The following is a 23,796-nucleotide window of genomic DNA, read 5'->3' as shown; positions in this document are numbered from 1 at the left end:
CCGTGTTTTCCACAGAACTCTGGAGATAGGTGAACCCCACCCCGTTTTTCTTTGATTAATTAATTAATTAATTAATTAAATGTAAAACGTAAAGCCATACAGATTATGGAAATCAACCGGAAGTGTTGCCATATCAAAGAGGGTTAGAAACTACCTTAAACCTAATTATGTTGTCTGGACAATTTTTGGGATTTTGTAATTCTACATTAAGCATAATGGTTTTAGCTTGAAAATAAATAATACTTAAACCCATGTGCTGTATTGAAAAGGTTGTGCAGGCTACTAACCCTATCTCATTCCCCGCACTTGTGTCAGTGATGGTTAGTGCATAGTGCACACAGTGCACTGAGGTCTCCAGTGCATGGAACACTTTGAGCACTATTAGTATAGGCACAGTCTCTGATTTGGGGGCCCGCTGGATTGGATGTCCAATCCAAATTAAAATTGTACCCAGCCCTTTGTGCTATTGACAAAATAAGAGCACTTTTGTAAAGCAGACATGTAGTTATTTCATATATAGTCAGATTCACTGTAAATTGTTCTGGTGAAATCTGTAGATTAAGAAATGATTGTGATTTTTGATCATTTGTGTCCCTCGGCTAAAATAAAATAAATGTATGTCTATCAAACAGACATTTCACTGTGAGGAAAGGGGTTACAGACATAATGAAACAAAGGCAACAAGTCCTAAGAACTTTCATTTCAAATTTAATATCTCAAAATGTGTGCTCTCTACACCATTTATATGTGGGTATGCCTAGGCGTTAATGCAAAGTGCAAACACCTTTGGAGACATAGGCCTATAGGTAGGCCCTATGTTAATGGCAAAACGTGTCACTACTTATGAATGCAACATCACAGACCAAAAAGTGATATCTCTGTGGAAAGGTTACACTTAGAGGATTAGTTGTTAGAATACTCTCAAGCCCTGCTTATTTGAAAGCCCTGAATGAAAAGGCACAATGCATGCAATCTCAATTTTTGTATGCACATTTGTATGCACATACCGGTATGCACATTTCTGTCATTATTGTAAGGGACCTGTATATGCATATAGCTCATGGCAGTCTGAAGGAGCACAATACAGCCACAAGAGTCAAGTCAAGTTAAGCGTACTGTAATATCAAAAATCTATAACTTTAGTGAGACGTTTGAAATGGCATTTGACCAATCTCCAAATTACTAAACATACAGATATTGACAAAAATCACTCACACACATACATACACACACACTGCAGTAAAAAAAAACAAAAAAAAAACATACTACATGAATTGAAATTATTTCTCTGACACATTCATATTCACATTCATAACTCGAGTCTCTTTGCCTACAAGCCCAATAGTTCTCTAGGCTACGGGACTACAATATTTTCCGGAAATAAGGCGTCGTCACGTGTGTTGTTTTAAGGACCTCAAAAAGGCGCCTGTGTTATAGCCTGAATGTTTTGTAAACATTTCGATGATTTGACTATTTGTGTTTTTTATACCACTTCATATACAATTGAAATGTAAGTTAAGAACAGCTGAAATTAGGACGGCGAATCCCCTGTTTATTCGTGCTGTCAGGCGAGGTAGTAATAAAATGGGTATTTTGATTAGGCGGGTCCTCAGCTCGGCAAGCTGATAACAATGTGGCTCATAAACATACAGCGGCTGCTACTTTCTTCATCTGCTGTGGCGATACTTGGTGGAACAGGAATCGCCAGAGCGATGGTAAGTAGAATTATAATTGAAAACTGTCTGTGAAGTGTGATATCACTTTGAAGTACGGCACGGTGAGTTTACAGTTGCGCATTAACCTAATGCCCTTGTGCGCGAGGTTGCATTCAGGACTTGGAACATCATCCAGATTTTTTCTGTGGCAAGTAGTCCGTGAGTGCAGCATTTTTGTAAGAAGGAACTACGTCTAGTTCAAGGCCTGATATCTTGAAGGGAGTTCAATCCAAATGTGGATTGTTGCCCTGCATTGTTGTCATCTGACGCTTGTCGTGTTAAATTGAAAATGCTATTTTAAAATTACCAGTCTGCGTAAACATAGCCTACGCAGATATTCAGTAATTAGGCTACACAACGCCAATTTAAACTAGGTCTTGTGATGTTCCGCTCACCACATCTCCAGACCAAAATTTAGATCCACCTTCTTTGTCCATTATAGTCCATACTCTACGTTATTACCCGAAAGACACGAAAGTGCGTGTCAAAATAAAGATGAAGACTACTGCTTTATTGTATGCCTACCATCCTTTGGCTTCATGATTTTGTTTTTAATAAGATTTAATTATTTTTTAATTTGATTTTAGGCAATGTAGAGGCTGTATGCCATGCTCTGTTCAGGTTATGCTCAATATTAATTGGACAGTTTAATAGTTTCATAGGCGTACGGGAAATGGGGCCTACTTCTAAATGTCATGAAGGGAGAGAGTTGATTATTACTGTCTGTACTGTCTCAGTATTGCCGGTGTAGGATTAACGGAATCTATTTAAGACCACCTCGTGTGTGCACTGCAGTAGGCCTATGCATCTTAAGACAGTGAAATCCCTACTCGAGTCGGTGGTGGTCTGATAGGCTATGTTGGAGAAGGTATTGGCTAGTTGGTGTGAATGGAGTGGGGGCCGTCATCACATTTTTGTGTGCAAGGTTCATTCCAAGTTGCACAATCAATTTTCAGCCACTCCCAAGAGCACGATCTGTAGGCCTACTGCTCTTTGTCATTTTCTGTTGAGAAATTTCTGTCCATCGTGTTATTAGAAACTCCCATTCACAGTCTCTCACCTCTCTTCTATGTTTCCTTCTTTATCCATATGTAGTGTGCGCAGGTGAATGACTGGCGGAGTGCCAAATCCATTTATGAGTTCTCTGCAAAGGACATTGATGGGAATGAAGTATCTCTTGAAAAATACAAGTAAGTAGTAAACAAAAACATTTTAATAGTAGTAAGGGACTGTTCGTTATTTATTTTCGGGGTCACCGGAAGAAAATAGGGGAGGGTCACGTCATTTTTTTCATTGCTGAGGGGAGGGTCATCAATTTCTTTTAAGCTGGCTAGGGGAGGGTCATCCAAAAATGTTTGGCACATTTATTAGAAAAAAGCATTCCTACCTTGTTTGTATGCTTTGATGTAACATAGCCTCAGAAACGCTTCTCCATTTAGCTAAAATTGATCACAGATCCATACCCCGTTGTGTTCTGTTGTGTCGAAGATCATAAGTTATCATAAGCTAAATCAAATTATAAATGTATGAAATGCCCCCGCGTTCGTGAAGTAGACTACTATAGTTTTCAAGAGGGCGCCTACAATAACATCCAGTAAGCTAGCAGCAGCGTTGGTCAATCAACGTTTGTCAAAAAAATAAAAAATAAGGTAGAATAGGGCTATTTACTACTTCTCCATAGGGGAGGGTCATGCATTTTTTTGACGGCGTCGCGGGGAGGGTCATCAAAGTTTTGAAGCTCGTTAGGGGAGGGTCATGCAAAATTTGACGATCAAAGGTGGACATCTTCCGGCGACCCCAAAAATAAATAACGAACAGTCCCTAATAGTGTAGGTTATCTCACAGATTCTCTTTCTGAGAATATATTGAACTGTCTGACTGACAGGCTTTCTTCTGGATGTTACTTATGTCTTTTGTGAATAAGCTTAGGAAAAACGTATTGTTAATTGATGAATCTACTGTTTTTGTTAATTTGCTTTACTTCGCCAGAGGCTATGTCTGCATCATCACAAATGTCGCCTCAAAATGAGGCAAGACTGGCGTGAACTACACTCAGCTTGCGGCAATGCACGTCACGTATGCTGAGAAGGGTTTGCGCATCCTAGGCTTTCCCTGCAACCAGTTTGGAGGGCAGGTAATGAATGGCATTGATGTTCACTGCTGTTGTTTTCTGCTTATACTTTTGTAACACTTTTACATTTTTTCAATAAGCACAAGGCTGAAATGCACTTCTGTTTGAGACTTCTGCTTTTTTCAGTAGTCATACTTGCAAGTATTGTTATCACACATTATAACACTCTCACACGTATGGGTCACATCTGTCCCAAATATTGTAGGAGCCAGGTACAGATGCAGAGATCAAGGCGTTTGCCAAAGGATACAATGCTGAGTTTGACCTCTTTAGCAAGATTGAAGTCAATGGTGACAACGCCCACCCCCTGTGGCAGTGGATGAAGAATCAGCCAAAGGGGAAAGGGACACTTGGGAAGTAAGTTTCTATGGTGCACAACCACCAGTACAGGGCTCTCAATTAACTTTTGTCACCACCAGCCAAAATGACTAGTAGATGTTAATCTTACGAGTCAAAGGCACATCATCTTTCACCAGAGTCAAAGATGTGCAAAATGGCATTGTCATTCAGTGTAACGGATGCCTTCTGCTGATTGTAACTTTAAAAAACATGACTCTTTTTATTCATTTATTGTTGCAGGGAATTCATGAAAGCCTCGGCTGTCATCCATTCACTTGAAACAATTTAAAAATCACGTTTTTTTTTGCAGTTACAGTCGGCGGAAGGTGTCCGTAACACTGAATGACAAAGCCGTCTTTGACCCACCAGCATTTGGCCGGTTGGCTGGTGCTAATTTAGAGCCCTGCGCACAACCATCATGCTTGCTGCCTCGTTTGACAGGACCACAGTCCTTTTATTTTCTTTTGTGGATAACAGACATAAAATGGCTCAACAAATCACAATGTTGATGCTGCCCTTTACATTGTTCAGTAGAGCAGTCATGGACTCAGTAGAGCCGTCTCAAAATGAAGAGAAACCTTTGTGATGTTTCCCAGCTCACCACAAGTCTATGCAATTTCCTGATGTCTACAGCGTCTGTTATGGTTTACAAAAAGTGGTTATGTCCAGTGATGTTGGTGAAGTGCATGTATCCTGTAGATAAGACGGTGTATCATTCATAGTCATTTAACACCAGTGGGCATACAGTCTTGATTGTAACATTTCCACCGACTTGTTCTGCTCTGCTCATCTGTCTTAAGTCAGAAATGTTCTTTCTCGCCCCATCCGTCGCTGTTCGGTCAATTCATCAGGCGTCCTGCCCTAGCTTCCTCTCCAGTTCACCTTACTCCTTTGCTGTCCGAGCATCATCAGCCGGGGAGTACCCGCTCAGAGCTAACACATATCTGCGGGCGCAGATACTGCCTGAGCTCTCAGTGGCGCTCTGTACTCCCTAGCTCGGCCGTGGCAGTAGTTCAGCACCACGGCCAGTGATCTTGCCCCATACGCCGTCTAATCCAACTACCGTATATTACCAAATAGTAGCCCGGGCGTTTATTTCACAAAATCGATTTGGAGACCGGGCGTTTAAAAGAAGCAGGCGGTTATTTGCACAAGGCTCTTATTTATTTTTGCACCAGCCTGCACCAGGCCATTATTTGGTTACAATGGTTACTGTCCAGTATTTTTTGTACAAAAAAAATTAAATGTAAAAGCTATTGTAAACATATCAATATTGTATCAATAAACAAGAAATCAACATGAGGTAGGCTATCAAAAGACAGGAGATCAACAAGGCCTCAACATGGCAGTAGTGCAACAATTGTCAAATAGAATAGCAATACTAAAAATAAATACACTTTTTAAATAAAGCAGCAAATAAAATTATGGTACCAAGTTTTTTTCAAATTATCCAAATAACAGCCGGTGGGCGGCTATTTGGACATAGGCGGTTATTCGGAAGAGGCGGTTAATTCACAAAATGGGGTCAGACCCTGGGCGGCTATTAGGACATGGGCGGTTATTTGCCCAAGGGCGTTTATTTGGTAATATACGGTATCTCCGCTTCTCGAGTGCAGTGGTCTGCGTGCGCGGGCCCCGTGAAGCACTTTTGGTGATTGGTCCACCCTGTGGACAGCCGTTCTCCTGCGAGAGTCGCACGATCACAGGAAGTTCGTTCTCCAGCGAGAATGAAGATGTATGCATGCATGATTAATCCAAATTTTAGATGGGGAACTAATGAAATGGATATATGAAAACAGGCTTTGAAACTGTTGCTTAGCCTGCTGCCTGTGTCTCCTTTCTTGGCAATGCACTTACAGTTGTTTTCTTTTGACTTCTAGCAACATCAAATGGAACTTCACAAAGGTAAATATATTATACGTTTTTAAATTAAGTATTTAATGTAAAAAGCTTTTTGGGACAAAATAAATGACTTCAATGAAAAGCAGGAGTGAGCTTAACCTAGTGGTGTTTCTTCTCTGTCTGTAGTTCCTCATTGACCGTGAAGGACAGGTTGTAAAGAGATATGGTCCCATGGATGATCCAAGTGTAAGTTTAGAAGTTTTTCTCTACTCCTTGTGAAGGACACCGCTATACCTGATCATTAACGCATTTGTACAGTTGATGGATTGTATGACTTGTTGATGTCTTAACCGTGTGCCTCCTTTTTTCCCTCAGGTGGTAGAAAAGGATCTCCCAAAATACCTGTAAAGAGCTCTCCGTCCATCTCTGATTTACTCCTGCCCAATCCTTGTCTCCGGCAGCAAGCTGGCAGCACGGGTGTTTCTGCCCAGATTAATGATGGCCTGACCACAAACCTATTTGACAGGGAGGTCAGGCCTGATGAAACTGACGTGCATAACCACTGGGATGATGCCTTGAATGCCAGCTTAGCTTCTTGAGACAACGGTGTAGGCAGTTCTCTCTGCACTTAAATGTCACTGAATGTTTTGTTCCTAATCCATGTGTCAAATAAAGATCTATAGACAGATGTGCATGACTAATATTTTACAATGTTATCACTTGTACTGTATCTGAGGCACTGTTAAATCTGAGAATTTATTAATAAACAACAAATGTATTTATCAATAGAAACACTCTAGCTTGTCCTAGACGACGTTGGTGTACAAAGTACAATGTATTGCTATAACAACATGGGAAAGAGAACTACTTGGTGGCATCCATCATTCTAGAATGGAACTCTGTGGCCAGTTACTGACGTTTCTTGGAACAGCAGCATATGTCCAAATTTCAATCTTAACCAATGTATTTCATCAAACGCTATCTACCCTGGCCTAATGGTTCGGGGGTGGTCTTAAGATCAAAGAGTTTCAGGTTTGAGTCCCGACCCATCCCACACCTCCATCCATGGCTGAAGTGCCCTTGAGCCCCACACTGATGGAGGGACTTTAACCAATACCCTGTAAATAACTGGAAGTTGTGTTGGATAAAGGCGTCAGCTAAATGTAATGTAATGCATTAAAGCGAACCTTCCCTGTAAAAAAGTGCATGCTGAACAGGGCACCCCTTCCTACATAATTTGTCATCCTTCTTGGGAGTCCAAGAACTATCAAGAGTTTTGACTATGCATCTTTTAAATTGCACTTCAAATTAACAAAACCTAAAAAAAATAGGAGGTCAATAATCGTTTGATGCTGGCCCTCTGCTGATCACTAAATTTGAGCAGATTTTTTAGCAGTGTTTGGTTTAAAACCAATTTAACTGTAAACTTTAACTGTAAAAGTACCCTTTGGTATAACACCACTTGCAACAGGTTGGCCTGCATGTTGAAATTCCACAGTCATTTTCTAAGCATTGTTTTAAACGTAACCCATTGTGTCCTGGAGCGACATTTACGCTACATTCAGATTTTTGCGTTTTGAGCTGTTTTATTAATAATGTGGGTATGTTAGAGCTGAATGAACACATTTTAGTGCAACATGAAGGTTCTAGCTATTAAATGAAACTTCTTCCATGTTTGTATGTGCTTCAGAGGCTGAGATATTTAGGTTTTAACAGGGAGAGGGCATCTTTTCCCAAAAAGGGCTTAGGACAAAATGGGTTAAAGGAGCACTTCTGCCAATTTCAATACGCTGTTGTATTGCTCACGCTACCCTTGACTTGTCAGTAGTACCTAGTGATGCTGCATTGTTTGGCTCAGTCCTTTCTGAGATATTCTAATGGGGCAGATTTTGTTTAGATTTAAAAAATTCTTAACAAAGGTTTATTCCAAATATTTTCCCAAAAATATTTTCCCATTCTTCCTGGGGTCCTTTTCTTCAATAAAATCTAGAGGAGATGCACCGGATCCAAGATCCGGTTCCGGATCCGGCAGGATAATAGGGTTTTTCACAGGGTCCGGGTCCGGCAGGATCTTAAGCAGTGGATCCGTTATCCGGAAGGATCCTAAAAATCAGGATCTGGTGCATCTCTAGTTTTTACGTAGCCTAGTCTTTTCAGTCAGTCTTTCACAACCCCAATCGCTGCATGGGGTGAAAGCCCTTTGGAAGCGGTCGTTGCAGGCAGTGTGGCAGTAAGCCAATGAGTCTAAAAAATAGTTTGAGCCAACGTAATAAAAAGGGCCCACATGGCTATGTGTTCAACCCTTTTGTAGGATGCGCTATACGGTTCCGGATCCGGCAGGCTCTTAAGCAGTGGATCCGGTATCCGGCAGGATCCTAAAAATCAGGATCCAGTGCATGTCTAATAAAATCAGTTCATTATAGTATTAAAAACTACATCTGAAGCTCATACAACAAGCAATATGTACAATAACATATTAAAATAGGCTATAAGCAAAATATATTCAAATTACACAATTTAATACAACCTGCTAATACATATCAATGTATCAATATAAACAGCTACCCTATTAAAAATAACTCTTTCCCTAAAAATATCTTGACTTGTTTTCTGAAACTGGCTTCAGAACTTATTTGTGTGATAAAAGTTGGCATGCAGTGATCACTCTGTGTCCCACTGTTCTTTGTAGGGCGTTGGTGTTAGCACGGGGGACTACAAATGTTCCTGTCGTTGCAGACCTTGTATTATAAATATGGGAGTTAGAAGTTTTACAGAATCTGCTATATTGTTTCAGAGGTGTTTTATTATTTAGAATTGTCCATGTTGAGATCAATAAAGAGGCCATGAATTTATCCTCAACTTTTAGCCAGTGTAAAGAAGAGTGCATATGTGCAATGCTGGTATATTGTGAGCATTGGAGAATTAGTCTTGCTGTCTTTTTTGCACTACTTGAAGTTTGACTAGATGTGCTCTACACGCATTAGACCATATTATGTTACAATACTCCATCTGACTCAGAACCAAGGCACTTATTACACTTTTCATTAATTCCTGTGTGATAACATTCCTACACCTTCTAACCAATGCCAGGGCACAACTCATTTTATTCACTATTTTATCTATTTTACCATGTCAATGGTCATGTTTGACCATGTCAATCTACAATTAAAAATCTAATTTCTAATCTAATTTCAATCTAAAATTACACCCAGTAGTTTTGTTTCCTTTACTTGTTCAATAGGTATTTTGTTTATAGAGAGCTGAATCACTGGGTCATTTTTTAAAGAATAATTTGATCCAAATAAAATGCTTTTTGTTTTAGCTATATTTAGGACAAGTTTGTTCTGTTTCACCCAGCCTTCCACTTTTTGTAACACATCATTTAATGCCTCTGTTAGACCTGATGTGGACTTGGCAGAAGCATACACGGTTGTGTCATCTACATACCAGGGGTGGAACTTAGGTACTTTCCCCACCAGTCACGGTGGCAGGTGGATTTCAAAATCTACCAGTCACTCACTGTTTTTACCAGTCAAAGTGACTGGTGGGTTAAAAAAATTACCAGTGACCACTGAAATTTACCCGTCATTGGCAGGTGGACGGGTGCTTATTTCCATCCCTGCTGCATACATTGCAACCTTTGCATCTTTTATATCAAATGGAAGTTCATTAGAGAAGATGGAAAACATTAACGGGCCCAAACAACTTCCTTGAGGTACCCCGCATTCAATCTCTACTCCATCAGAAAAACAACCATTAAAGTAAACTCTCCGAGACCTTTTGGTCAGATAGCTTTTTATCCAGTGAATTACCGATGGTTTGAAACCATGACATTGTAATTTAAGTGAAAGTGAAAGCCCATTGGGAAACTCCAACTCCCATTGTCATTGTGACACAGCACTCCACAGCACACAAGTGAACACTGCACACAACGAAATTGCATTTTTATGCCTCACCCGTGCAAGGGGACAGCCCTCAGTGGCGCCCCATGGGGAGCAGTGCGGTGGGACGGTACCATGCTCAGGGTACCTCAGTCATGGAGGAGGATGGGGGAGAGCACTGGTTGATTACTTCCCCCACCAACCTGGCGTGTCGGGAGTCAAACCGGCAAGTCTGACGCCCTAACCGCTCACCCAATTTAGAAAGAAGCAAACCATGGTCAATTACATCAAATGCCTCTGTGAAATCTAATAGAACAGTGGCACATATATTTTTGTTATCTATATCTTGCAACCAATCGTCCGTCATTTGAGTCAGGGCTGTACAGGTAGAGTGCCCTTTAATGTAAGCATGATGGAACTCAGTCATCAAGTTGTTTTCTGCAAAATAATGCTGTATTTGATTGAATACTATCTTTTCAAAAACTTTGGCAAGGGCAGGCAACAAACTTATTGGTCTACAATTAGATGCTGCAAAGGTTGCCTTTTTGTCCTTAGGTGGAATGACTTCACCTTGGCATACCAGGTATCTTTGTTGTTTGCTATTTGTCTGCTGATGTTGCATAACCTTTTGGATGTTTTTTTGGGGGGGAATAAATCTAGATTTATTGTATTTTTATTTTTTAATGTATACAACCCAACAAACGAAGTTCTGTTCAAGCCAGTCTCAGATCCCCCCCATCTGATTACCTCCTAGGCCTACTTGAAGATGAGCCAAGCCACAGTTTGCCTGGAAGAGCATGGCCTGTGACTGTATCCTAGCTTCTACTTTACTATTACGCACCACTAGAGGGCCCACCAGTCCAAGGATGGAGGCAACAGATCTGGATGGTCTGGCATCAACGGTGGCTTTCTTGACCTTAGATATGTCAGCTCTTTAACTTTGATTCCCAGCTCTGTGGACCTCATTCACCAACTCCTCGGCGTCTGAACTATAAAGAGAGCAATGAAACGCATACGCATTCCACATTAGTTCATAAATCAAGTTCGCCTGTGTTTGGCTACTGCCCATCTTTTTTTGTTTATCAATTTATTAATTCGTACCATGATACATAGCCTACAGTAGGCCTACAACGTTGTGTTTTCATCCTTCTCAAAAATTTCCAGTGTTGCATCCTTCTCTGGAGGTTCCATGAGGTAGTGTTTATTTTACCTGAAGTCTATCAGGTATTAGTGCGGCTCATCCAAATCATCATCACATCAATGTAAGCTGTGGCGCGAAGGTTTGCCGTAGGCTACCCAAAAGGGTAAGGACGGGAAAGGTGAGTGCGCAAACTTTATGGCATGGGACAGGACTAATTCCGTTTCAGAATCAATAGATAATAAAATAGGCCTTAATTGAAGTTTTTGATATCGATAGCGTTTTTTTTTTTTTAATTATTTTTTGTTGTTGATGATGATGTTTAATATTATTACACTATTTTGGGACGTGTTGTTTTCCATGTAGGCTACAAACCAGAGAAATTCTGAGATAACCGACAAACCAGAGACAAACCTGCCCGCGTGACGTAGAACTAGACACTCGCTATTTGCATAGGACTGGGTCTGCGTCGGTCTATGGTCGGTTGTCGATGGGAAGTAGTTCTAGTTTACGAGGAAGGGATACCCTGACGTGCCAGTGGGAGCGGATAAAGGTCGAAATTAAAGAGAATGGATGCTAGCTTGTAGCTAATTTACATCTGCCCAGTCCAGATGACAGTGCGCAAACAAATCCCACCTAACCACTGCAACGGGGCCCCTTTCGATCTGGTTAAATGGATGGAGAAGAGCGGCTCTCGGACAGCGTCCAAAGCACCACATCTGCGGCTCATGCATCTGATGATACGGAGACCGTCATAGGCTTCAGCTATGGGACGGACGGAGCTGATCCAGGTGTGTACTTTACACCATGGCAGGTTGTTTCTCATGTCATGTAATATAGCGCCGTTATTTAAGGCGATGGAGGTATGGACTGTGGAATGAGTGGTGCAGTCGCGTGTGCGTTGGTCTCGTGCTCGTGTTTGCATGGGTTTCATGCTAGATTTCAAGCAAAAAGTTAGGAAAATTTGACAGGTAATTCATACATCATGTAGAACGGACGCAAAAGCCTCGGCATGCATGGTGTTTTTCTCTGCAGTAAACGCTTCATCACCCATACAAAGATTCCAACATATTGACACAATCGTGTTCGTGTGCAAACAACACGTGATCCCCTGTTTGACTTGGAGCCGATACCTCGCTTGGCAACCTAGTTTATAGTCGTGGGAGCTATAGATAGATTTCCAGGCAACGTCACACGGTAACAAAATGTAACAACTGCGCATGCGAGGGGCAGAAAGCCGCGCAGTTCACTATTGTTTTCTATCGATGCTGTGGATAACAGTGGAATTTTAAGATGCTGATCTATTTTCAACTGTACTTGCAGAGTTAGTTATGTGATCGGGATGATTTGTATACCTTGCACAGGGCATCCGTTTTTTAGGAAATGTAGGTTTTAATGAGTTGAAAGGTTTTTTGTGATCAAGCAGGTTGTTGCACCATAGCATTTTGATGTATTGTTATTGTAACATACTTTAGTACTGTCTTAATGCTATTGATTATACACTGGAGAGGGCATTCATATTGTTAATAACCGAATTACCAACTTCCAACTGTAATTAGATCCTAGTTGTTTTAAAACTGGTAACTTGCTTTAGCAAGCTCACACACTAGTGGTGGTGCTAGCTAGCGAAAGCTAGCATAAACGATTGCAATGTTGTTATGACACAGATGTTTAAGTTATTGGAGATCTGTTGTCCGTTTTTCATCTCCTTACAATTGAAATACAAAATGTAGATTAGTCTACAAGTAGAGTCCTGAGATCTAGTAGCAATGCAACATCAGAAATGGGCTGATTTTGTCCAGGTAATGTAGCGCGCTAGCTAGCTAGCAACGCTTATTGAGATTCGGTAGGTAGCATTGCTAGCAAGCTGTACTGTTTCAAATGGTTTATATGTCAGGTCATATATTCAACAATACCCCCCTTTCAACTTAAATTTACATTTTATGTAAGATGGGAGACTCATGTCTGACTTGGAGGTAGTGGTAAGTTGTCCAGCTAACACGCTAACGTTCGCTGCTAGCTAGCTAGCTAACGTGTAGTTATTAGATGTTCAAATTCACCAGGTTATTTATTTGGTACGGTCGCCTTTCTGTTTAAATGCCGGTTAATCAAGTGTATGAACATATATTCTATGAACAACTGTCTGCCAAAAGTCGCACAAGCAGATGTTTACATTTTGTATGTATCTCGTCAAGTCTGCACCAAGCACAAACAGCACACTGCCTGAAGTTGTAAGCACTCCTGTTATGGCACATGAATGATCGTTTTACATCCAAGCAAGATCCTTTGCCTTCTCGCTCACTCCCCCCTTTTCCTCAATGTAGTGTACAAAAACATCGGAGAAGAAACGTTGTCACCTTTGATCAAGCACGTTTTACCAACATCAGTGTCAGCCCATTGGCAGCCTTCAGATGAAATGCTATTAGCACTGTAAATATCCTGCCTTTTTATCATGAAACCTTGACCTAGGAAAGGCTCTAGGTGGCAAAATTACGATTGGGGATGGGTCGGGAGAGTGTGTACCGGCCGTTTTTTATTTAAAAAAGAGCAACTAGCAAAATAACAAAAAGTAACACACGTAGATTTTAACAGAGCTGTATACTGTTTTTCTATGGCCGTAGAAGCCTTTCTGCCCCTTGTCGCCGTGCGCAGGCGCGCTGTTAGTAAACATGAAATCTATCTATGGAGATGAAAATTCCTACATGATGAGGGTCACTGCCCGTATAGAAGACGAATGCGTAATTATCCGGGCGCACCGGAGGATAGCCTACTCGTGCTACTTCCTCCTATGCAGAACCCCTGACAGCTGGGCTGTCTCTCACCCCGTTCCCCTTTCTGTCCTCTGCCTGCCTGCTGGGTGATTGCCTGCCTCAGTGGCTAAGCATTCCCGTGTGATACGTAAAAGCATTTCTACCGCATCTTGCACACATTAATCTTGACACATGATTTTGCACCAGCATTGCCATGCGCCAAATAGGCAGATATCAGGTCGGGCCTTGCAGCTCAGGACTCCTATGAGAAAAACGACTGATGCTGAAAGTTTTTGTTTGTTTTTAATTTAATTTATTGCATTAGAACAGCTTACTAGACTAGTACTTTATGTGGACAGGCTTTGTGTCTTATCAAGTTATATAAATTTGAAATGGATCATATTTTGTAGTACTTTATCCTAATAGCTATAGTAATATTTGAGTGATTACGCCACTTTTTAAACTGTGTGTGTGTGTGTGTGTGTGTGTGTGTGTGTGTGTGTGTGTGTGTGTGTGTGTGTTCTGGGTATGTACTGGTGGTGTGTAGAGATAGACAGACCAAAGCAAGTAAGAGGTTGCATGCACATACTGTAATGTACCAGACAACTATAAACCGTAGACAATGGTGAAAGACCCATCAGGCCTAGGTAAACACAAAGGCCAAGAATTCTGTAGGTCCACTCTATTCTTACTGACAATTACATAGGCCTATATTGTTATTGTTTACGATATTCTGACAAAATGCATAATGTTTATAGTATGAGTGAAACGTCTGATTTTAGAACATCCTCAGTCACATTTTGAGTTTTGGATTCAGCTGGGATGAAGGTCCAGTTTTGAGTTACAGGGACTGGTTAGATTGAGATCTGCTTTCCACTGCTTGTGAATTCTGCCCGTTGTGAACTGGATGAATGGTTTGGTGTAAAGAATGGGAAAACCAGACAACCTGACCTTGCTATTTAGGCTATGTAAAGTGGGACATCTTACCTGCATTTTTGTATTCCAGAGCTTCTCCGTGTGTAGTGTATGATCAGTAAAAGACAGATGACAGTGACTTCATAACCTTTGGTTGGAACAAATAGTGCATTGTTTTCCTGAGATGAACCAGATTTGTTTGTAAACTAATCAACATTTCTAGAGCCAGGTTGTTATTATAGGTTAACAACAAGTGATAATGCCTGCCATTCTTCACCTAAGAACTCACTGTGAGCCAAGGAATTAGAAAGCTGAATTTGACTACAAAATTAGTAAAAAGCAATTTACTCTTGTTCTCCCAATGAAAATAACATTTTTGTAGATGTTCAGTGACTGTCAGTGACTCACTCCCATCTCTGACCATTCAGCTGAATGGCCTGATGATCATAATGAAGGATCATTGATTCACTAACAAATGTCTCTGTCTCCCTTTGCCCTCTGTAACAGACAGCTACGGCACTTGCCACTTGCCATCAGTGAATAATAGTGTGCATGTCATGTGCAATAATGGGTGTGTGCTGTCAGAGTGGCACCAGTGAACAATGCTGTGAGAAAAGTATACAGCTGAGTAGTTGCACAGAGAAATTCAGTTTGTCAGTGGCGGAACAATTGCACACAGGGCCCCAGGGCAAGGCACTTACAGTGCCCCCTATACAGCTTGCCAAGCTCGCAAGGGCCCCCACCACCAATACGGTAGGGCCCTGGGCCCAAGGGCAAGTGCCTTGCTTGCCCTCCCTATAGCTCCACCCCTGCAGTTTTTTTTTCTGCTGATAGAGTGCGACAGTGTGCTTGGTCTAGAGTTGGGCAATATGACGATATCGTTATCGTGATAGAAAAGTGTATATCGTGCCCTTTCTCCTATATCGTTTATATCGTGATAAACAAATGTTATGGATTTTATACAATTAAATATCATTGAATTACATTTCATGTTGTCACTATACACGTTCTAAGTTCATATGATTGTAAAAATAAGAATAAAAAGATTAATTAAGAAAAGTGTTTTTGTGACACAACAAAATAAAGAGAAAATAAAGATAATAACTGAAAACATACATAATTGTGCTATATCGTGATATATATCGTTATCGTGATATAAATTAATCCATATCGAGATATAGGTTTTTTTCCATATTGCCCAGCCCTAGCTTGTTCCTTTGCACATGCATGCACAGAGCAGTGCCAGAGACCACAGGAGCCCCAGGACATCTGGCCACACACAGCTTCATGCTTTGTTGTATGCTCACCAGCGAGTCTATTATGGGTTATGTACAGAAAGATCATGACCAGGCACTTAAAATTGTGTGTGTGTGTGTGTGAGCGAGAGAGCGAGAGAGCGTGCGAGCGTGTGAGCGAGCGAGAAAGCGTGCACGCGCACGAGCAAGGGAGAGTGTGAGCGCACGAGAAAGAAAGAGATTAGATACAAATTAGTTGTTCATGACTCCTTTAGTGATCTTAACTATGAAGTGAGTAACTACAAAGTCTATACAACATAGAATGTAAACATTCTCTGTGTGTGTGTGGTGGGGGGGTTTGGGGGTGTGGCCTGATGCTGATGACAGGTTGTTTTTCTTTGCAAAACCAGCCATCCTAGTTTGGCAGCTTTGCAAGAAAAATGCCCACATGTCACATGATTAACGCTACCCAGAGTATTTCACAGAGTTTGAATCACAGGAAGTGTGTGAAAATGAGAAAAAAATACATAGAATGAGGGAATTTTCCCCCTCTTCTCATTTACTCCCGTCTTCTAGCTTCTAGAGTCGGTGAAATCAGCTCATCAGATCATAGGCCATCCCCTCAGCAGCTGCAGCGGCTGCCACCCTCTGCTCTCTGCGCGACATTGCTTATTACACTCCATGAAACCTGCACCCTGGCTGTGGCCGCAGCTTATGTAAGCTTTACATAAGTGCAGTGCTCCCAGCGGACGGCTCAGGTTATCACCCAGGTCCTGTGAAGGGACCCATCAGCACTGATACGGCTGTAGGGCGATCTGTGTCCCTTCAGCCTACCAGGTGATGCTCACTATTACCCATCGCCCAGTTACCATTGCTGTGTTGTGTTGGCTTGCACAATTGGTATTACTGCAGTAGCGGTGTGCGAAAGGAGTTGCTGTGAGACTTGACTGTGTGTGTGTGCGTGCGTGCGTGCGTGCGTGCGTGCGTGCGTGCGTGCGTGCAGGCGTGCATGCGCGTGTGCTTGCGCTGCAGTCTCTGACAGTGAGATCCATGCTCAGCTCTGCTGGACTGTGTGCGTGAGTCATGGCCCCTGCCGAGTGAGTCTCAGCGTGGCACATGGGTTCTCAATTGGGAGGGAACAGAACCATGCAGCAGAGGGTTGCTAGAGAGGTCTAATGCAGGAGAACTTGTGCCTTGTGAAGAATGTTGGAAACGCTCCAGGGTACACTATTTATGAAGGGTATTAGGATGTGCACTTCTGCAGGCTAAGCACATTTATTTATATATTTAACTAGCTAGCTTCAATATATTCTATTTTATCTCTGTTTTTGTGTCCAGCTATAATGGATGGTTTTTAAGTAATTCACAGATTTTCACAGATCTTTTTTTGCCAAACTGTGTGTTTATGATCACGTTGATGTACGTATGTATGTGGGTCTGTGTCTTTGTGACATTGCGTGCACAATCACACGATAAGACAGGAAGCAAAGCGTGGGGGATTACTCAAAGACTTCCGTCATATGAGGCATGAGATGTAGAATGATGTCATAAACGATGGGATATTTTTATCTGCGTTTTTGAGAGTAAGGACATCTGCTTTAGGTTGAGTGCTTAGGTTTCATCTGGTGTTAGAGAACAGAACAGAGGATATAATATTGTTGTTGTACGTGCGATTGCATGTTTGTATGTGAGTTCTGTCTGTATGTGGCAGCTGGTTGACTAAGATAGGGCATACTCTTAAATGGATCCTGACAGCAGGTTGATACAGGATCAATGCCTGTGAGTTCCATGGCTAGCAAGAATATCTACAGCACAATTTGTTCTACATCTCAGTTCCACTGCGGGATAGAGATCATTTGACTGTAGTCTTCTTGTTAGTTAAATTGTTTGTTGTGTTTTAAATGTTTCCCAAAGCCTGCCAGCCCATATCCCTTTTTGTTTCGTTGTTTGTTTTGTTTAAATGTTGGCACCTGATGAGTCATTCGATTCTTATGATTTCCACAGTCGCCCTGGTTTTCTGAGTGTGATCATACTAACCATGGATGGCCTCAACCTTCCTGTATCAAAGACAGGCATGTACATGTATCAAGGGCAAGACATGCACAGGTATAACCACCATTGTATTGAGTTCATCAACTGTGTCCTGCACCACTCTCAACTTTTTCTGTTGCACAGTTTTGGAAATGTTTAGAATTACTTTGAATTGAACTATACTGCCCTACAATCTAAGAACACAGTAACTCTGAAAACGGCAAACTGAGAAAAAAGGCTTCAAAGTTTCCCATATGGCGTGACAACTGTGTTGTCGGTAAATTGGTGGTGACACTTCCTGGTAATGCTTGTTTAGGATAGAAATTTAATGCACACAAAAAAAAACAAAAAAACAACATTTATGTGTCTTTTTGCCACAAAAAACAGAGTTACTGCGTTCTTGGCTGGTATTACTGCCACAAAATGGAGTTACTGCAGGAGTTACTGCGTTCTTGGCTAGTATTACTGTCTACTCCCAAACCAGTCCCATTGGAACGTGCAGCAGTAACTCGCCGACTTACTGCGTTTTTGTTTTGTACGACATAAATACAACAGGCAGTAACTTTTTTGGGGTCATTTTTGCACTTTCAAAATGAGTTTTCTCCTAAACGGGACGGTGTTAGACCACCATTTTTTGACACAAGACAAATGAGGTAGTTTAAAACCCATTTCCGATATAAATTTTTTTTCGACCATTTTGAGTTACTGCGTTCTTGTTTTGCACGGCAGTATAGTGTACCCTACTGTCCCCATGTTGGGACTGACGACCTACTCCCATATCTTAATAGACGTAGTCTATTTGGGAAAAAAAAACATTTGTTATAATAAGAAAAAACATCACACATACACATATACACAGACTATACATATCCTCAGTAATGTAGTCCTTGGCTTCATTTGCGCCAAATGATTGATGAGACTAGAATAGCGTTTCTCAAAGTGGACGCCAGGGTAGACTACTCTACTGTTTTCAGAGTTTTGATGTGATGGGATCAGCGCTACTTAGATGTGGGAATTCCTTGACTGTGGTCCCAATAGGGTACATTAGAGCTGCTCTGCTGTATTCCATTGGGTGCCACAAGTCTTGTTCACTTAATAAAATGTAATCCTCTTTATTCTGTACTGCTTTTCTACAGAGGCTTTATTTGGTATTCATAGCAAAAAAAAAAGGTAATTGTTGCCTTTTTAGGCTACATTACATCGATTGGTGCCTTACGTGTGCATCCCAGTATGTTATGTCGATTACTTTTACTTAGTGTTGGTGTTTCCTTGGTACCTGTCTGTGTGCATTTGAAAGAAGAGAGAAGTGCCGCACACAGTGCAGAATTGATCTTTTAATGTGACGTTTTGGCCTGTCGGCCTTCCTCAGGTCACGTATAAAACAACAGCGGCACTTCTCTCTTCTTACAAGTGTCTTACTGGTTGCCAGCACCTCCTTTTCTGGTGTTCGTTTGCACCTCCACTCACCTGTCTGTGCCTTACTTGTTACATACCTCCCAGAGGCAGGAAATGGAACTGTGAAGTTCACATGCTAGCTCCTGGCAACATTCCATTTGGATTTGGTAATTGTGATCAGGTCAGTCTCTGTGTTTATGTTGTAGGACCAAACCGCTTTCTGACACTAGCTAGGCTAAAAGATGCTAACTAGACAAACAGCAATGAAATATATTGAATTCATAGCATTAATCAAAGCATATAAAATGTGTCATAAGCCAAGTGTTGATATGCATTACTTGACTAGTTATGTATAGATGATAAGATGAAAATGTGTCTTTACACGGTAGGGTATACCACAGCCACTGCACCTGGCAGGAGTTACCTCCTGCTCCTTCTGTGCAATGCCTGGCAACGAAGTTGCTCCCCTCCAGACGTCCTCAGCTGAGGGCAGAGCTGCATGACGCGGACCAGTAGACTTCATAGGGTTTTCAAGTGTGCACCCCAAATCACTGGTGTTTCGTCAATAAGCCCACAACACCTCAGTGGGGCTTGCCAGCAGAACCAGCGTCCTGGAACTGCTCCCTCTGTCGTTCAGGGACCTGCCGCACAACTCTGCCCCCCCCCCCCCCTCTTCCCTGCCAGCCTGGCCCAGCCACTGGTCACTTCTCCTAAGCCACAGCCACCTGGATGCCTGCTCCGTAATTGTTCATACACCAGTTAAGAGTGTTAACAGAGAACTGTAAACAGGACTGGGGGGGGGGGGCAGATTTAAGTGCAAGTGTTTCAACCAGTGCTATGCACTGTGTTGCATAAATGTGATTGGACGTTCACTTGCCTGAAGCTCTCGTGATCAGTCCTCCGTCTCTGATAAAAGCGCTCAACACAGGTACCAGGGGGCTCCAGAGCTACACACACACAGAGCAGTAACCAGGCTAGCCCTGGGCAGCCTGCTCCGGCACAACCAGCATCGCAAACATGGACACATGGACACATGGAAAACCCCAAACCAGCCTGGGTGGGGTGTGCTGTGGCATGGTGTCTGTGGCTACATACCTGACAGAATCATTCAAAATGGCATACTTGATTTAGTTACTAAATGTTAGTGTGAACAAAATCACGATTTCAGTCACGTTTTGAGTTAAAGAATTGAAATGGCCTTCCAAGAAGCATTGAATTTGAAATTGACTCATTATTACTAGTTTTGTTATGGTGGTTTTTAGAGTATAGCCTACCTTTCTTAGTTTATTAAGACCAGGTGGACATAGTGAGCATGAGCCTCTGAGTAGATGAAGCAAAAATGGCCTTGATGATGACAATACACAAATACTCAAGACACAGCCACCATGTCAGGGTTTATTCTCAATTTGGTAATAGTGCATGCACATCCAAAACTATTACACCCCCCACCCACACACACACAGCACGCAGACACTAACACACACACACACACACACACACACACACACACACACACACACACACACACACACACACACACACACACACACACACACACACACACAGAGTTTACTTCTTTATTTGTGCCCACAGTTTCCATAGACACAAATTTATCAGTTGCAAAGATACCAGGCACCACAGTGATCAATAGTCCGTGGGGTAAAAGTTTCAAGGATATACACAGCACCTTCTTCTCCATATGTGTCGACTACCAATTACACACACACACACACGCACGCACGCACGCACGCACGCACGCACGCACGCACGCACGCACGCACGCACGCACGCACGCACGCACGCACGCACGCACACACACACACACACACACACACACACACACACACACACACACAGTCACACACAGTCACTCAGTCTCTCACAGACAATTGACAGGCAGCAGGATTAGGGTCAGATGAGAACTGTCTGGGCCGCTGAGGTAAAAGGGTGCTGCAGTTATCGGCCAGACAAAGGACACTGCCCCACCATATCACCTACTGCGCGCGCGCACACACACACACACACACACACACACACACACACACACACACACACACACACACACACACACACACACACACACAGACAGAGCATGCGAACCAATGCAATATAGGACAATCTGTTTTGGTTTGAATCAGCAGTTTTGTTGTAATCATCCTGTGTAAGCAAACACAAACAGACACGCACAAGCACAGACTACGGACTCGATTACACTTTACAAAGCATGTTGTGTGTGTGTGTGTGTGTGTGTGTGTGTGTGTGTGTGTGTGTGTGTGTGTGTGTGTGTGTGTGTGTGTGTGTGTGTGTGTGCGTGGTGTTGGTGGAGGGGGATGGCAACAATAGGTGGGTTTACACCCCGCCATTCCGACGCACCGCCATTCCGACATTGACGTTTTATTGCAGGAACCGTTTTCAAAGATATCGGAGCCCCCTGGTGGAGCTCCAACACACACAGAGGTCTGGGAGACTGTAACAGGATTAAATTTCTCCAGTCAAAAAATAATCTGACCATTTATTGCTTCAGTATCAGTAGCAGCTTGCATTGAGGAGTATTATAGACTATATTGAAGCTTCAGAGATCAACAGAAAATGTTATTGAAGGAATTTGTTGATATTGAAGCAATAAATGCTCCAATTATTTTTTTGACTGGAGAAATGGAATCCTGCTACAGTCTCCCCGACCACGTAGTGGAGTTCACAAAGCTGTACGGAACTACAGGCCGAGCAAGAGCCAGGCAAGCCCAAGGCCAAGGCCACTGCCGGTGGGTAAGGAGCTTGTGCAGCGGAGGGCTGTCTCTCCTTCAGTGCCCTTGTCCTTCAGGGCAGGCTGACGCTCAGCCCCCTCGCTGCTCCTGGATTCTCCTGGGAGGGACCTATCCCTAATCTGAGCATTGCTATTGGTCAGAGTAGCAAACACCTGTTGTCTTGCAGAGTGGCTGTGGAGCCAGATTAGGGTGCCTGCTGTCAATCCAATTGACTGTTTCTCCTCATCCCTGATCTGTCTACAAATAGAAAAGAACTACGCAAACCTTAGGCGACAAGCAGCGGTGGGGTCCTTGTGACATTTTGAGGTTTGTCATCATATTTTGTTATACTTGTACACTTGTACAGTGTCACGCAGTATGAACTGTGCATGAAAGGAGGAAAAGCGTGCCCCTGAGCAGACCGCAGCAGAGGAAAGTGTGTGGGTGAGACTCCAGGCTTCTGTGTATTAAGGCTGCCTCTGTGATTCTAGATTGTTCTGCAGCATACTATTTTTGTTGCTCCGGTGTTTTTTTATATTGACACATTTTGTTTCAACAGTGTGAATGTTTTACCAAAGAATCTCATGGGAATAACCATTCCTATCCACATTTCAGAAGACTTTCATGTCTTTCCTATCTTCTGTGAGGACCTGCTGCCTACCAGCTGGTTGCTAGCTATAGAATTGTTAGCATCACTTTTGATATTCCTTAATGCTGTTTACTATATGATTCAAGGCAAGCTGAGCAAAATTGTTATATTCATGGCAGGTATCAGTGACATTGACTCTGGTGTTCCACTAGTTTGGTGGTGGCTAGGTCTAAGCTTATTCTGAGCCCTCTTATGAAGGCAGTACAGCGTGCAGGGCACAACGTACAGTATAGTCCTTTCTCATGGCTGCCCATTTGGAAGAGTCAAAAGGCTCCTGTGTTGTGTGTGCATTATGGGGCTACATGGCGAAGGTCCGGCTTGGTGACATGAGCATTATGGCAGCTCTCTCTCGGCCAGGCCATAGCTCCCTCCCTCCCCATGCATGTGGTTTGTACCCAGTGTTGCCAGATGTACGATAGTTATCGTATTTGGACCATAATTTTGTCCATTTTGTCCTCTGTACGATTAAAACAAAACAAATACGATAATTTCAGAGTTGTCATTTGGTTCATTTACAGTAGATGCCTTGAAACAACAATTTGGGTCTTGTACGATAATTTCCTCCTAAGAAAACCCCAAAAAGATAATTTGGAGGTTTTGGTACGACAATTCAGCCTTTTCCATCTGGCAACACTGCTCGTACCCTTCCCCAGGCCCCACATGGAGCTTCAGTGGCCGTGGAGCCAATAGCATGTGTCTTCACAGTGTTGGTAGGGTGAGCAGAGAGCAGATGGAAGTGAATGTCTACAGCTCTTGGGAAGGTTATGGGGAAGGGCTGTCTGTTCTGTGTTTTCTGTTTTTCCTTATTATATATGGACACATTTCCATTACACATGGCTGTGCGGGGGAAAATAAGATGTTGTTTGGATCGCTTCATGTGTTTATGAGGGGGTGTGCTTGTCTTGGGTCTTCAAAACATAGACTAACAGGAGGTGTGTGTGTGTGTGTGTGTGTGTGTGTGTGTGTGTGTGTGTGTGTGTGTGTGTGTGTGTGTGTGTGTGTGTGTGTGTGTGTGTGTGTGTGTGTGTGTG

At 42.5% G+C, this 23,796-nt stretch overlaps 2 protein-coding genes across 2 annotated transcripts in view; both read left to right on the top strand.

Annotated features, from left to right (window-relative positions):
• Positions 1 to 1,601: 1,601 nt before the first annotated feature.
• gpx4b (glutathione peroxidase 4b) lies at positions 1,602 to 6,715 on the top strand. Its single transcript, XM_063219479.1, has 7 exons — positions 1,602 to 1,715; positions 2,811 to 2,905; positions 3,705 to 3,849; positions 4,052 to 4,203; positions 6,066 to 6,090; positions 6,214 to 6,273; positions 6,403 to 6,715. Exons 1-7 carry the CDS (start codon positions 1,632 to 1,634, stop codon positions 6,433 to 6,435), a joined length of 594 nt encoding a protein of 197 aa, XP_063075549.1. The 5' UTR covers positions 1,602 to 1,631; the 3' UTR covers positions 6,436 to 6,715.
• A 4,912-nt stretch (positions 6,716 to 11,627) lies between these two features.
• The window catches only part of pip5k1cb (phosphatidylinositol-4-phosphate 5-kinase, type I, gamma b), a 36,625-nt gene continuing 24,456 nt past the window's right edge, over positions 11,628 to 23,796 (top strand). Inside the window, exon 1 of the mRNA XM_063220431.1 lies at positions 11,628 to 11,837. Coding sequence (XP_063076501.1) covers positions 11,720 to 11,837 — 118 coding nt within the window. The 5' untranslated portion in view covers positions 11,628 to 11,719. The remainder of the gene's footprint in view (positions 11,838 to 23,796) is intronic.

This window comes from Engraulis encrasicolus, chromosome 16, assembly GCF_034702125.1.
Source record: "Engraulis encrasicolus isolate BLACKSEA-1 chromosome 16, IST_EnEncr_1.0, whole genome shotgun sequence".
NCBI classification, from domain to species: Eukaryota; Metazoa; Chordata; class Actinopteri; order Clupeiformes; family Engraulidae; genus Engraulis; species Engraulis encrasicolus.
The sequence above is the reverse complement of the archived record's forward strand: the minus strand, read 5'-3'. Positions and strand labels throughout refer to the sequence as shown.